At 35.4% G+C, this 14,478-nt stretch overlaps 2 protein-coding genes across 5 annotated transcripts; one reads left to right on the top strand and one right to left on the bottom strand.

Moving 5' to 3' along the window:
* The first annotated feature begins 312 nt into the window (after window positions 1–312).
* Lztr1 (Leucine zipper like transcription regulator 1) lies at window positions 313–7,117 on the top strand. 4 transcript variants are annotated; one of them, XM_046615747.2, is made up of 10 exons: window positions 313–449; window positions 529–675; window positions 1,133–1,441; window positions 1,762–1,876; window positions 1,975–2,141; window positions 2,299–3,284; window positions 3,457–3,659; window positions 3,728–4,012; window positions 4,419–4,601; window positions 4,704–7,117. In XM_046615747.2, the coding sequence occupies exons 2-9, from the start codon at window positions 569–571 to the stop codon at window positions 4,551–4,553; spliced, it is 2,307 nt and encodes a 768-aa protein (XP_046471703.1). In that variant the 5' UTR covers window positions 313–449; window positions 529–568; the 3' UTR covers window positions 4,554–4,601; window positions 4,704–7,117. The 4 variants fall into 4 exon arrangements, with proteins under 4 accessions (XP_046471703.1, XP_046471706.1, XP_046471705.1 ...); XM_046615749.2 differs by having other exon boundaries at window positions 322–449; window positions 538–675; XM_046615748.2 differs by having other exon boundaries at window positions 322–449; window positions 520–675.
* On the bottom strand, window positions 7,117–14,403 carry Pp2C1 (protein phosphatase 2C). The gene is made up of 5 exons (XM_046615746.2): window positions 13,948–14,403; window positions 12,842–13,192; window positions 12,218–12,438; window positions 11,811–11,954; window positions 7,117–11,665 (listed from the first exon to the last, which is right to left on the bottom strand). The coding sequence occupies exons 1-5, from the start codon at window positions 14,249–14,251 to the stop codon at window positions 10,259–10,261; spliced, it is 2,427 nt and encodes an 808-aa protein (XP_046471702.1). The 5' UTR covers window positions 14,252–14,403; the 3' UTR covers window positions 7,117–10,258.
* Window positions 14,404–14,478: the final 75 nt, after the last annotated feature.

The raw sequence follows: 14,478 nt of genomic DNA, 5'->3' as shown, positions 1-14,478 counted from the left end.
AAAATTAAGGGATACCGAATTGCCTAAACTTAGATAGGTCTGAGGCTATTTCGATTTTGATTTGTCAAATATAACTACAATAATCTCATCACTGACAGTTAAGATAATATATAGGATATTATCTTACTGACAGTGTGCACTGAAAGAAATCGTGATAGCAGAAAATAACGCCTGCCAATGGGAGAGGATAGAAATATTATGAATGAAACCCACGCACTTCTGTCTATCACACGCAAGCTCGAAACGAATGAAATATCGATTTGATAAACAAGAACCCCGAATGGCCAGAATTTCGCGGTTGAAAAAATACGAATTTCTGATTGGCTACAGAGGGTCATCCACCTGATTTTGACACTCGACATACAAATGTGACAAACGCATAATAATGATGTAGAGTAACGTTTCGCAAAATCACAATATAACGCTGCTTTCATCTGATACAAAGATAAGTGAGTACTTATTTTGTTATGCAACTATTGAACGGACAATTAACGTAATTGGAAATGCAAATAATTTGAGGTTGTGAAGCTCCTTTAGAATCGGGTGAAATTTTACCGACATAACCGAAATGGACAACACAGCGACAGCCGAGTGTCTCACCCTGGATTTTGGGCCTTTCGAAACGGTTCACCGTTGGCAACAAATGCCAGAATGTGATGAATTTGTTGGAGCCAGGTGCGATAAATTTTCGTCAATCCATTTCATGCATTATAGGTTATGTCAGTTTATGTCAAGTTATAACATCGCTCTTCACCGTTTGCTTTCCTATTTTAATCCAGCAATTGAACCGCTTACTGATGCATTAGAGATAATGTTTCAATTCACACATGCTATACTTCATGACATTTGATGGAGCAGATACACCTACAAAAAATTTGTTTCAATATATTAAGATTCTGAATAAAGTTAAATGAGATCCTCTGTAGAAGAGTATCAGTCAATCATTTGTGCAGCTTCTTATATTGATGTCAACTGTCCAAATATTGTGCTAAAAGTTTGCCAGAAACAGGTGTTTCGTTACTTTATGAAAGTCATTTACAAAATTTGGATATCTTCATCAGATAACATAATAAAATATCCCCTTATAATGGTAAATAAGTCAACATCCATCTCTATTATTTTTTCTACACAGACGAAGTAAGCACACGGTAGTAGCATATAAAGATGCTATTTACGTATTTGGAGGAGATAACGGAAAGAAAATGTTGAATGATTTGCTACGGTTTGACGTTAAAGAAAAATCTTGGGGTAGGGCGTTCTCCACTGGGATTCCGCCAGCACCAAGATATCACCACTCAGCCGTAGTTTATGACGTTTCTATGTTCGTTTTTGGTGGATACACTGGAGACATTCATTCAAATTCTAATTTAACCAACAAGAATGATTTATTTGAGTATAAATTCAAGACTGGTCAATGGATTGAGTGGCGGTTTATTGGAAAGTAAGTTGATTGTGACCTTTATCAACATTCCTACAACGATGATAAAAATATGGAGCTTTCCATAATAATTATGGTACCTGCTCCTCTCATTATTTGAATCTATTGAAATCATAAACAAATTGCAGAGTATTCGAAGAGCAGAAAGTTTATGTCCAAGCATCTAGTTGTGATATGATGTAATTGGCCAGAGCAAGACTGTTCATGTCTATTAAATATATATATGTGAATATATATATGATGCACCTGGCATTGGAATATTATTGCTAAACTACGAACTATGTATAATACTTATTTTCATAGTATCTCTTTCAAATCTGTAGAACACCTGTACCCAGATCAGCCCATGGTGCTGCAGTGTATGATAATAAGCTTTGGATATTCGCTGGGTACGATGGGAATGCTAGATTAAATGATATGTGGACCATATCGCTGCTTGTAAGTCAATTACATTCACACTAAATTATAATTAATAGATAGTAAATTTTTTTATGTAAAAGTAAGAGTTCATTAAATAAAAGCATTGTGGTTTATAGCCAGGAGATATGAGAGTTTGGGAAGAAGTTGCGCAATCTGGAGATTGTCCACCAACGTGTTGCAATTTCCCTGTAGCTGTTGCTCGTGAATCTATGTTCGTTTTCAGTGGTCAGAGTGGAGCCAAAATTACAAACAGCTTGTTTCAGTTCCACTTCAAAGACAAAAGGTCGGTGAAATTGGCATACCAACATCAATAAAGTTTTTTAGTCAAACAAATATCCAGATTCATTATGCAAAAATGCAGACTTTCATTACAAGACTTTTGTAATTAAGAAGCACTCGGATTTTTTGACATAATGCGTGACATGAATTATGTTCAATAGGTGGACTCGAATATCCACAGAGCATATATTGAGAGGTGCTCCACCTCCTCCAGCTCGCCGTTATGGTCACACAATGGTCAGTTTTGACAGGCATCTCTATGTCTTTGGTGGAACGGCAGATTCAACCCTACCCAATGATTTGCATTGTTACGACCTGGATACACAGACATGGAGTGTAATTTTATCATCGGCAGACAGCCAAGTACCATCTGGACGATTATTTCATGCTGCAGCAGTAATTGGGGAAGCTATGTTTATATTTGGAGGCACTGTAGATAACAATGTGAGATCTGGTGAGATGTACAGGTTTCAATTTTCTTCTTATCCTAAATGTACTCTGCACGATGATTTTGGAAGATTGCTCAGCAGTCAACAGTTCTGCGACGTCCAGTTTATTGTTGGAGAAAGCGAAGAGAAAATACCAGCACATATTGCTATGGTAGCCGCACGATCTCAGTGGTTAAAAGCTAGAATTAAACAAGCCCAAGATCAGAGAGAAAAGCATCTTGAAAAAATTTTAGGCATTACCGATCTACCGCTCAAAGATTTACCGTTGCTAGAAGTCAAATTGAAGGATGCTGTGCCGGAAGCCTTTGAAATGGTGTTGAACTACATATACACTGATCGAATAGATCCTACCAAAAAAATAGAAGATCCGTTGAGCAACAGAATCGTACTTCTAATGATGGACGTTTATCGACTAGCTGTTCAATTTCACATGAAAAGATTGGAACAACTTTGTGTTCAATATCTTGAAGCTACTATCAGTCATGCAAACGTTCTTGAAGCACTTCATAATGCAGCACTTTTAAAGTTGTATTTTATTAAAGAATTCTGCTTGAGTTTTGTTGTCAAGGACAGTAACTACAATCAAATAGTGATGAGCCAGGAATTTGAAACATTGGATCAACCCTTAATGGTAGAAATCATAAGAAGAAGGCAAATGCCGCAAGCTAAAAACTTTCTAAAGTCATACGAATCGACAGGTACTTTATTTAATATTGCCAAATTTTGGTGTTTGAAGGAATCGTTTAGTGAATACTTTGGAGTAAAGACAATAACAATAACAAAGTGTGTCTTATTTAGAGCATAGATTCATTACTTATTGCTTGACGCTTTTACATTTTATATGGTGATAGTTTTATTTTTCTTGAATAGAATTTGCACACATTCATGTGTTGGGAACAACTCTAGAGCAGGATATGGAGGGCTTTTTAAAGAGTGCGAGCACCGAATTTTGTGATATTATGCTGATGTTGCATGGGACACCCATACCAGCACACAAGGCTATCCTTGCCGCTAGATGCAGTTATTTCGAAGGCATGTTCCGATCTTTTATGCCTGAAGACAACATAGTGAACGTAAGTATATTACTAGGCCCTCTTATTATTGATTGTAGTACTTTACTTGTAACAAATACCATTTTCAGATCCAAATCGGAGAGATGATTCCTTCAAAAGAATCATTCGATTCCCTGCTCAGGTATATTTATTACGCAGATGTCTTAATGCCTCCTGAGGACTCTCTATACCTATTCACTGCACCAGTATTTTACGGCTTTACAAATAATCGCCTGCAAGCCTTTTGCAAGCAAAATCTTGAAATGAATGTTACGTTTGAAAACGTTATACAAATTCTTGAAGCTGCGGATAGAATGCAGGCTATTGACATGAAAAAATATGCTCTCAATCTGATCGTCCATCATTTTAGCAAGGTATAGAACAACATTTCTTAAAAGAAAAGTTTAATGCATAATATGTGGAGCATACTTATGTAAATTGAGTCACCTTGATTCCTGAATGTCAAACTTTGTTGTGATACTTAACTTTTTTACACTCTGTGGAAAAAAATCCATACATACGTGCACTCGTGCTTCACCTAAATCAATGAGACCTTATTATAAATAAATTGCTTTTTTTTATGTAGGTGCAATACTGTTGAACAATTGAGTTGAGGAAAAATGTTGATTGGGATCGTTTTCCAAGTACTCGTTAAAATTTAGAAAAATAATCCATCAGTTCTAATCCAATTTTTGACCACAAAATATTTACCATTTTTGGTTTCCATTGACTGTGGAAGCGATATTTGAGCATCACATAAATGGTGTACCTAATTTGTAGGTGGCACGATTGCCAAAATTGAAGCAGTTGAGTCGAGAACTTTTACTGGATATTATAGAGGCATTGGCGGATGAAAAGAGTGAGGCTCGAATGTGTCAGGACATGTCCAGTGCTAGTCTTTCCAGTGACTGCTGACAGACTTCCAGTCAGGTATGGAGAGCTCCCATGCCCTCCAGTTTTCAGGTTTGTATTTACAAGAGAATAAATGAGATATTAAGTTAAATGGGTAAATATTATATATAAATAAAATGGAAAACAAATGGTGAAAAATGTTTTAATTTTTAGGAGTTATTTCGAGTGAATTTCATCTTGATAACACGCATGATACTGTTCATTGGGAACTACTACTTTGATTTAAAGATGTGTCCGCAATATAGACAAGGCTACAGGCGATGTAACCATAAGAAGAAGCGACATCATCGATTTAAAATTCACTGACAGTTGGCATGACTTTTATTACGACTGCTAGCGTGTCTCAAGAAAAAAGATGACACCAGCAGCTTCAACTATTGAATTTTTTTCACATGAATGGATTATTACGTGATAAGTCTTTGAAATCTCGTCACCAATTTAGTCATACTCAATTTATAGTATAGTAATAGCAGACAGCTAATTGTTAGTAATATACTTGTTGCCCTTGACAATGACCAGTAAAAGCATGTCTCAACGTTCTTGTATTGGCTTCAACAAATCAATAATCTGCTCAAATAAGATGATAAGCATAAGTGTGATATTGGTCAGTTTGCAGCGTTCGCAGGATGAGTTCATTTACGAAAATTAAAAAATAAATTACCACAGTAAAGTACGTTATTATTTATTGCAGTTAGTAGTGATTTCGAATAGTTTTTTACTTTTTCCAAATAAATCTAGTCACACTTAACCCGGTGGAAGAATTAGAATTAATGATGAAATGACACAAATCGTACAATACTTATGGTCATTTCTACGATAAAAAAAATATGAAGCAAGTATCGTACTATGTTACAAGCTTTTGTATAATAAAGAGCTGTAATACGATTTGCTGGTAAATTCTAGTAAAAACAGAAATTAGTTTTACGAAATCTTAAGATATTAAGCACGCGAATTAGCACGAGTTATTGAAACATCTGCGCAAGAATTCAACATTCCACAACCGTAATAATAGAATATTTTGTTTATTAATTGTGAATTTAAGAAGATTCGGGTCCTATCACTATCAAAAGTAACTACCGTTTCAGGTTATCCTAATTTCTAAATTTCACGGTTATCCTCTCTCAAGTTGCATGATATCGTAGTTATTAATTAGGTAGTTAATTACCTATATTTAGAAAATAATTTTGAATAACAGATGTAGTCCTTTAATGTTTTATCTTTACTATTCAGAAATTCTAATGTATTGTTACATTCATCAAGACATATTGAGCGAGAAAGCATTGTCTCCGTATAAATGATAGCATTGACAGGTTTTTTTAAGCATCACTGAAATCGTATACATAAGTTTGTATTCATTAAGCAAACCATAATTAGCGAAAATTGTATGGTTAAAAGTTTTTTCATTCACTTGAAGTGTTTGCGAACGTGTGTTATGTAAGAATTTGATACAGCTAATCTGCACCTTGATCTAACGTTGGTGTAATTAAATTTATTTGTATATATATTTTTAATCAATTTATGTATCATTGATTGTTTTCTATTTACGAGCATTCTTAGTAATGTATGATCATACTCAAATGACAGTGTTGAGTGTGGAAAGTTCAACTTATTCAATATTCAATATTGATATTGAATAGGTTTGATGCATTTGGGATGTCCAACAATTTTTGTTATTCCATTTGGTAAGAAATTTGATTATTCATCAACGCGATACGTAAACAAAAGTTTCACTGATAATGCTCAACGGTTTTTTTTTCCTTTGTAGCCAGCACAGTTTAATGGTAACAATTTCTGTATTAAGTCATTCGTTTCACTGTACAATTGCTGTTGCCTGTGCAAAATTTATGTGTGACTATTGATAGAAAAGCACAAAACGAACAGAATCTCTGCATGTGCCAAATTATGTTAGAACCAATCTAATTTTAAAAAAGTGCAATATTTGAATAAAACAAAGCATTATATCTAACAATATTTATTTTAACGTAGCTTGGTTTTGAATAATAATATGCAAGCGTTCACACCATTTGATATGCAAACACTTGAAAAATATAATAATCTTGTTATATGTATATACTCTGTGGAACTGCCACAAAACTTGTTCGATATTAGAGATTCTCAAAAATAATAAAGAAAATATAAATAATTGTATGCTGTTAGCTCATTAGTAGTGCCTAGAGAAAATATGTTACAAGAAACTTTTGTGGGATTACTACTAAACTTACCACTTACCATCCCACCCACGTATGTTCGAATATTTTTGACGTTCCTCAATAGTAAACTCGTTGAGTTTCACGTGAATCTTCTCCTATGACTTTCAATGGATAACGGATTTCGGCTGGAATCCCTGACCACTTCAGATTGATGATACTGCATGTATAATAAAGTTTTCTGAAAATTAGTTGTGATTACTAGTCGAATGAACGGATATTGTGCAAACATGGTATAAGACGATATTCACTGTTATATACTAAATTATATGGATACTAACAAATGATAGGTATATATCATTCGTAAAATAAGTCTCTAGAACGTGATAGTGAAGTACATACAAATAGAAATACAGATATTTCTGAAGAATCGACTTTATTTATTGAAATATACAGTTTAAAAACGTAATGTAATCACACTTTTGTTCAAATTTTTTTTATAAACGATAAGGCTATCTCTTTTCATACTATTGTTCAGCTACAGTAAAATTACATTCTTACAAAATACTTATATATTTCATATTGTCACCTATTTATGAATAGGTATATTTCATACATAAGTATACCATTAATCAGTATGATTCACAATTTAAAAGCTGTAAACTTAGATCTCTGTATCCAGCTGGTAACTATCATATAGGCACGTTTTCATTTTCATTGTGATTGAAATTTGTTTATACACAAAGTATATACTTTTCTTGTATATAGCAAGTTTAAAATTGTTTTTCTTAGTTTAATTATTACCTATCAACAATGACTTATATAGCAATCACAGACATCCATTGTGCTGTATCAAGTTTATAAAATTTTGAGTGGATAATACTAATTTTGAGTTAATAAACATTCTATTTTGGGTAGTTTAAATACAAATAAAGTTCACAAAGTAATGTTTCCGTGCATACGCAATAAGTGTCTCAAGACTGAAGTGATGTCAAATAAATCTAGAAATCATGTCTTCACATGTTTTTGCCGCATTAAATTAATTTTTTTGAATTTTGTCCATACCATTTATCCAACTTATACAAATTACATTTCTGTTGTTGAAATGATATTGACAAAATGATTGCATTGTAATCCATGTTTCAATTCAAATACCATCGTACTAGAATTCAGAGATTCAATGTTCAATTGAAATGGTAAAAATTCAAATGAAGCATAGTATCAAGAATTTTTTGTACTCTTCATGTAATTCCTATAAAACATTTCGTTTGCATTGGTGACCTGTAAGAAAGTGATGTACCTAACATGAATTTTTAAGTAGCTCATTAATGTGATTAATGCACAGATCAACATAAATAGAACCGACGGAACTCAGAACTTCAAATACTTCACACAGGTAATCGTTTTTCTACTTCTCCAGAATCTATAAAAAATTTTAAAAAAAAATTATATATATTAGCAAAATTCAGTGCATGGTATCAAATTCATCGACATATCTTGACAAAAACATCGATAAACTTATAACAGATATTGCTTAAGTTTTACGTCAAAGTGTAATGCATCATTTAGGAAATATATGACTTATATGAGAATAGAAAAATATTGGAATGCAGTCAAATATACAGGCATATTTGAATGCACATGTATTTAAACATTTATTATACATCAGTTATGCGGAACGGAAATTATTCGGTTTGAAATTAAAATCCTACAGTAAATGAGCACAACAGATGTCGGTTTGCTATTCCACAGAAGACAATCATTTCATTCTCTCATAAATATAGATCTTTCAACAACTCTATATAATTATTGTAATTGTACATATTTACTCACTAATATTGGTCACAAAGCTCCTACTGAATTTTTACTACTACTAGCAAAGGCAAATCAGTGAATGTAGAAAATTTAGTAGCATGTACTGTATTTTAGTGTTAGCAACCAACCAACAAAAATAATGAAGTTAGACCAAGTGAAAATAAATTTTGTTCATTACAATGGGAAAAAAAATCTTCATCCTTTGTGCTAAATAAAGTTATAACCAAATTAATATTGGTTGGTGGACACCAGAAATGGATTCATAAAAGTATTGTACACAGCATCCTCTGATACTGTAATCCCTGCAATTTCTTCTTTTAATTCGCTAATAAGAAAAGATTTTGAATTACGAATAGTGTTGTACTTCATACAGTTTATCCTCGCTACAAGTTTTTCCACTCTTAAAATCACCGCTGGCTCACATAGACTATAAAGCACTCACTGAGAAATATTCGAAATAGAAATAAAACAGGCGTCACTGTAAATTAAATCAGTTTTCTTTTTTTTGAATGAAGAAAAAGGTAATTCAAGTTCGTTGATGAATGAAGAGAAAAAATGTCCGTTCAACCTGACGCAGTAACACTACTAAGCTCTGTGCACTAAATTTTGGCCGTTCCGTTCAAAATACTAATGCTTTGTTTACAAAAATAATGCATCAACACTTTGAAATGTCCATACAACATGAAAAATAAATGAAGTACGAAAAGTAGAACAGTAACTAAAGCACACATGCGTCATATACAGTTCTACTCTATTTATTCCATCAATTGGAACAAAATCATCGTTGTTTGTAACCGGACATTTCTTTTTTCAAATACAAAAGTAGTTTGAACAAAATCGATCTGTAGCCTCCTGACCACCTGCACCATATTTATATGTTACCTATCAAGCTGTTCCTAAAATTATGATGCATCAAACACTAAATTGCCAAAAATGTAGTAAAACTAAAAGATATTTGCAAGTGAATTTTTTTTTCTTCCTTTTGTTGGATTTGCGAAATAGATATTTAAAATGTAGTTATCAAAAAGAAGAGGAAGGAAATAGACAAGAAATCGAGAAAAATGACACATTTATTGTTATGTTATTTACTTTAAGCATTATTTAGGGATATTCGAATATTCGAAGCATTACTGTTGGTATGATTATGAAAATTTAATAATTTCATCATTGTGAAGTGATGGACTAATGTTATACGATAAAATGATAATTATTTCGGGAGAAAAAATGATCGAATATCCTCAGAAAAATATCTCAAAGATATAGACATCTTCAAGTACTCAAATGTTCAGAGCATATTTGCGAAGTATACTTCTTGAAATATGAAGATACAACTGTAGAAGAAAATTAGAAGTTCTGAACTAAAAGCATTATTATAGATGAAACGCAGGTAGGGCAAACATAATGATTGGATAATTTGTTAGTTAGTATAAATAATATTAGGGCAAGGTTAACTACCCGTCGTTTTCGATAATGAAAATTCATCAGGATTACTTTGAAAATAGCTTTCACTGTTAAATTGGAGTATACATAACTAAGCATAAAGAAATCGATTTTGCGCCATTTCTACTTTACACAATAAAACGCGATTTCGATTTTCTTATCGAATGTGCCTAAGAGTGAGAAATGATTGAATTCAATTAAACAAGGAATGCAAGTATAATAAATTGCGTTTCAATCGCATTTAAGGCAGATACACTGGCCTTAATTCAAATTTTCTCATAACTTTTGTTATTAATTATGTTACCTTTATTTACTGAGGCGTTTTATTCTAGACCGGGTCGATAGTGACCGAGCGCTGGGATTGTACGGTGATTTTACCCGTTTCGCTATACCTGAACTGCTTGGACTCGCTTGTGGCCCAGATGAAGATGACGTTTGCTTCAATTTACTGGGTAATGAAAGCCTGTTCGCTTTCACGATATCATATTGACTGGCCATTTGAGGCGGTACTGTATGACCCATGATATCAACATTCCTTGAGCGTAAAGTTTTAATAGGGGTTGCTGCGATCGTATCAGATCGTAACCATCTCTGCGGTGGTAAGTCAGGCGTACTTGTTATATTTACTCGTTCTCTCTGAACGGTGAAACTTCCTCTCAGCTGTATTCGATTTCCACCATTGATTGAAGGCCTCCTAATGGTTTTCACGGGTGTAGCCTTCTTCTCTAAGCTTCTTCTCTGGTTGGTCCTTGTATTTTCAGGTCCTTCTCCAGTAACCTCCCATTTATCCGGCCACGATAGTCGAGTGTGACTGTCTTTACCTTGATTTGCTGGGTCATTTTCGTCTATCGGCAGAATTCTCTGATCCTCGGAACGTGTTCGCCTCTTCAGATTAGGTTCTGAACTACAACTCTCATCAGCCTGTGCTAGTGTACTGTGTCTTCGTTTCGTACCAACAGCTGTGCCAGGTTTCAATTCATCGCAAGAACCGTTAAATGCATTTTGTCTAACCATATGGTGCAAATTATTTGATTCTTCTTTGGTTTTATGATCAGACATTCTGCTAGGTTTTGGCACTTGTCTATTCAGACTTTGTAAGTTATGATTATTTTGACTTCCCATGGATTTGTGATCAGGTATCCTTTTGGAATGGACAGGCTGATCGCTTTTCTCTAATTTTGTTGTAGACACGTCTTCCGATTTTGTTGAACCTTCTGTTCGTTGTACATTGTCGGAACAAACGCTTGATGATACTTCCGCAACTTGTATACTCTCTCTACTACGTAGTTCTCTTTGAGGACTTTCATGACATTGTTGCGAACATTTAGTCAAAGGCTTTGTAACATTGAGCGGTTGATTTTTCAAATTCGGATTATGCTGCTCTACTAAAGGTTTTGACACTGCAGGTAGCCTTTCTCTATGTAAAATATTAGCTACTTCTGTAATTTTTCTCATAGCATCCACAATATTATCCGATGAATCTGGTTGTTTAGACTCATTTTCACTTTCATCAGTCTTCGTGAAATTTGGTACTGGTGGTTGCGGTTGGGCGGCGTACAAATTAGGATTGGTTTCAGGTTTTGTGGAGTAATTTGGCTCGTACTCGACTTGTTCAGAAGTACTGGGAACTGGGGAAAGTATTACCCGTTGAGGAATTCCTTTTGGTGATATCGGGCGTTCTTTTTCTTTGCAGCTCTTCTGACCAAGCAAAACCTGAAAAGGATATGTAATATTAATTAGCATCAGTGTGGACTAGAGCTTACAATTCAGCATATGTTTTTGCTATATTTGTTCCTTTGCAATACAGTTGAAAATGCAACACAAGAAACTCGTCATTTTGTCACAGAATTCAGCTAACCTCAGTTCGTGACGGTCCAGGTGGATCCAGCATTAAAGTAACAACACTGGTGTTGTCTGCTCTAAGTCTTGTTGATGACCACCTTTCCAAGGCTCTATCTACCAGACTTTTGGATGGATTTATCCACATTTGTATATCTGTATGCTGCAATGGTAATTGTAATCAATGAAGCTTCATAATCTGACAATGAATGAAAAATTTCGAGGAAATGTCTAATGTTCTACATATTATTTTGAAAATATTCCATACTTGTGATATCTTCAGTCAATCTAATATTTTATTACATTGATATCTGTAGTGTAATAGACCCTAATTTTTAGTTCCTGTAATGTCGAAAGACTGGAAAATTTTCATGACACAGCCATTTATCAATAAACGCAACCTTAATAACATTTGGGTGAACATACCCCATTACCAGTTTGCTGAGAAGCAATAAGATGTTTTTCATTGTGTCTTTCGGCATTTTGGACAATTGATACAGCTAACTGTGGGGATAGCATGTTCCACAAGCCATCTGTTCCAAAGATAAGACAACGATGGGACTTCACATCCACTGCTACAACAGCTACATCAGGCTCAGGTGATACCACGAACTTATCAAGTTCAGAGTTGTAGCTCCAAAGATCACCTGCGTCGAACATTAAACATATGTCGCAAGCATCTGTTTAATATACTGTACTGAGTGATACAGAGCTGGTGAAATGCAACTTTTTGCAGCAAGGTGAAGAAGGTCTCTGTACATTATGCTTGATATCTGATTACATTATTCGCATGTTGTTTCATAAAACATGAGTGAATATGCAACGAAATAAGTTTTGTGATTTTCTTTTAGCAAATTATTCAATTGCACTCATACGGTGTAAAGCATGGAATAATTGCAATCCCAATTATAAAATGATTATAACGAGTAAAACTGAGAGTATATCATACAGTTGAATTAAAAAAGTGACTCAAAGTGAGAACAGTTGCTACAGACACGGAATTATCAATTCCATTAGTCTATTGGTGATTTTCGAACTTTGTTTATTTACCTAATGACCTAGCAACTGCAAGAAACGGAATCTCATCAATATGAGTCGATCTACGAACAGGTCCCTTGTGTCCGATCCTTGGTCTGTTCCAAACTACCCTGGGCACACCGGATTTACTGACTACTTTTCCGCCACAAGCTTGGATTCTGGTCATCTCACGCTTACTTTCTGGTTTGTGGTCTTTGGTGAGAGCTTTAGCTTTCCAATAAAGTTCTCCTTCGTCCTGGTACCCAAGAATAATTCCTGAGTCTCCGACATGACCTATGTAAATTTTTCCTTTTCGAATGAAAGCAACACTTGCCGTTGTACCAGCTGTACTAGGAAGACCCGAAGCTGTTCTCGGCCATTTGTCTGTTGAAAAATAAATTTGGTTATTCATTTCAAGTATAGAATCAAGAACTTTTTTTTACCGACTTGAATTTAAAATGACTGACATAGCTGGTTTTCTAGTAGTCGATAAAAACAGACTATGCATATTTGTTTCCATTTGTATTCGACACGTTTGCAACCGAAAGAAACACTTTGACAATCAATATGATGTGAAGTTGATACACTGATGCTGAAAACATCTATACAGAGCAAATAAGAAACAAATATCCTGTAAGCAACAGAGATCTAGTCAATTCCAAAATTGATCAATGAGAAAGTCTGTCAAATGTCGAAAATGAGAAAGTGATTCAATAAAAAGTCTGTACTATTGTGAAGGGAAAGAAATCTCGTGTTACATCTAGAACCCTTGGAATCCCTGAACACCTAGCCTCTTGCAAGGCTCTATCTTACTGTGATCAGTGTTAATTCTCAGAAAATGTGTTTCGGTAATTTCGTGCGGGCAGGGAGGCGTCGTAGCAACAAGTACGGCGTAATTACGTCCCCTTTGCTGGACAGTATCAAATTTAGTGAAACCGAGAATTGAATTGAGGTTACCTGGGGGTTACATAACCTAAATCTCATTCGGAAGTATAGGCGCGGAGGCAGACAGAGCGGGAGGGCAGGACGGGAGCGGCGGAGAGGGGGAGACGGGCAAAGGCTCGTGATCGGTGGGGGGAGGAGAGGAGCGAGGATAGGCATTGGGAATAGCGCGGGAGGGTAACCTGACGACGACTTACCGAGCTGTCGCCACATAGCCTGATGGGTGTTGTTGTATCCATCCTGTATGGCTCTTAAAACATCCTCATCTTTATCAGACCAGAAGTTCTTCTGTTTGACGATAGTGTCCATGAGATGTTCCTTGGCGTACGTGGCCGCCTCACCGCCGCCATGCCCGTCAAATATACCGAAAAAAGCGTACTCGAGGTCTTTGTCGTCGGCGGTTTGCTGGTATGCTACGCTAAACATATCCTCCATGTATTTTCGGCCTCCCTGATTGCAGTGGCCTGTTACTCGGAGATTCACTCCTATACTCAGCGGCATTTTCACTGATTTACCGTTAGTTCAAACACGGTATTGTAATTTAGCACGGTTACGGACCACAAACAACACATCGATGATCGGGCAAGAAGAGTACGAATGCACACACTCCCTACGCCTTCGCCTTCTTTTCATAGACTGCTTTACCTCCGCTGATCGGAGTGGGGCGGCCTCGAAATGCGGCGGGGTGGGGGCGCCCTCTGCCCCTCTGATCCGCTACTCTCGCGACG

This window comes from Neodiprion pinetum, chromosome 3, assembly GCF_021155775.2.
Source record: "Neodiprion pinetum isolate iyNeoPine1 chromosome 3, iyNeoPine1.2, whole genome shotgun sequence".
Lineage (NCBI taxonomy): Eukaryota > Metazoa > Arthropoda > Insecta > Hymenoptera > Diprionidae > Neodiprion > Neodiprion pinetum.
Note: the sequence above shows the minus strand (reverse complement) of the source record. Positions and strands in the feature narration are given on the sequence as shown.

Excerpts from the sequence above, each read along its gene's own strand:
- Lztr1 (XM_046615747.2), top strand. The coding sequence starts at position 569 with ATGGACAACACAGCGACAGCCGAGTGTCTCACCCTGGATTTTGGGCCT. Across the intron at positions 676-1,132 it reads GATGAATTTGTTGGAGCCAG|ACGAAGTAAGCACACGGTAG; the intron begins GTGCGATAAATT and ends TTTTCTACACAG. Across the intron at positions 1,877-1,974 it reads TGTGGACCATATCGCTGCTT|CCAGGAGATATGAGAGTTTG; the intron begins GTAAGTCAATTA and ends TGTGGTTTATAG.
- Pp2C1 (XM_046615746.2), bottom strand. The coding sequence starts at position 14,251 with ATGCCGCTGAGTATAGGAGTGAATCTCCGAGTAACAGGCCACTGCAAT. Across the intron at positions 13,193-13,947 it reads GGCTATGTGGCGACAGCTCG|ACAAATGGCCGAGAACAGCT; the intron begins GTAAGTCGTCGT and ends ATTTTTCAACAG. Across the intron at positions 11,955-12,217 it reads CTCAGCAAACTGGTAATGGG|CATACAGATATACAAATGTG; the intron begins GTATGTTCACCC and ends TTACCATTGCAG.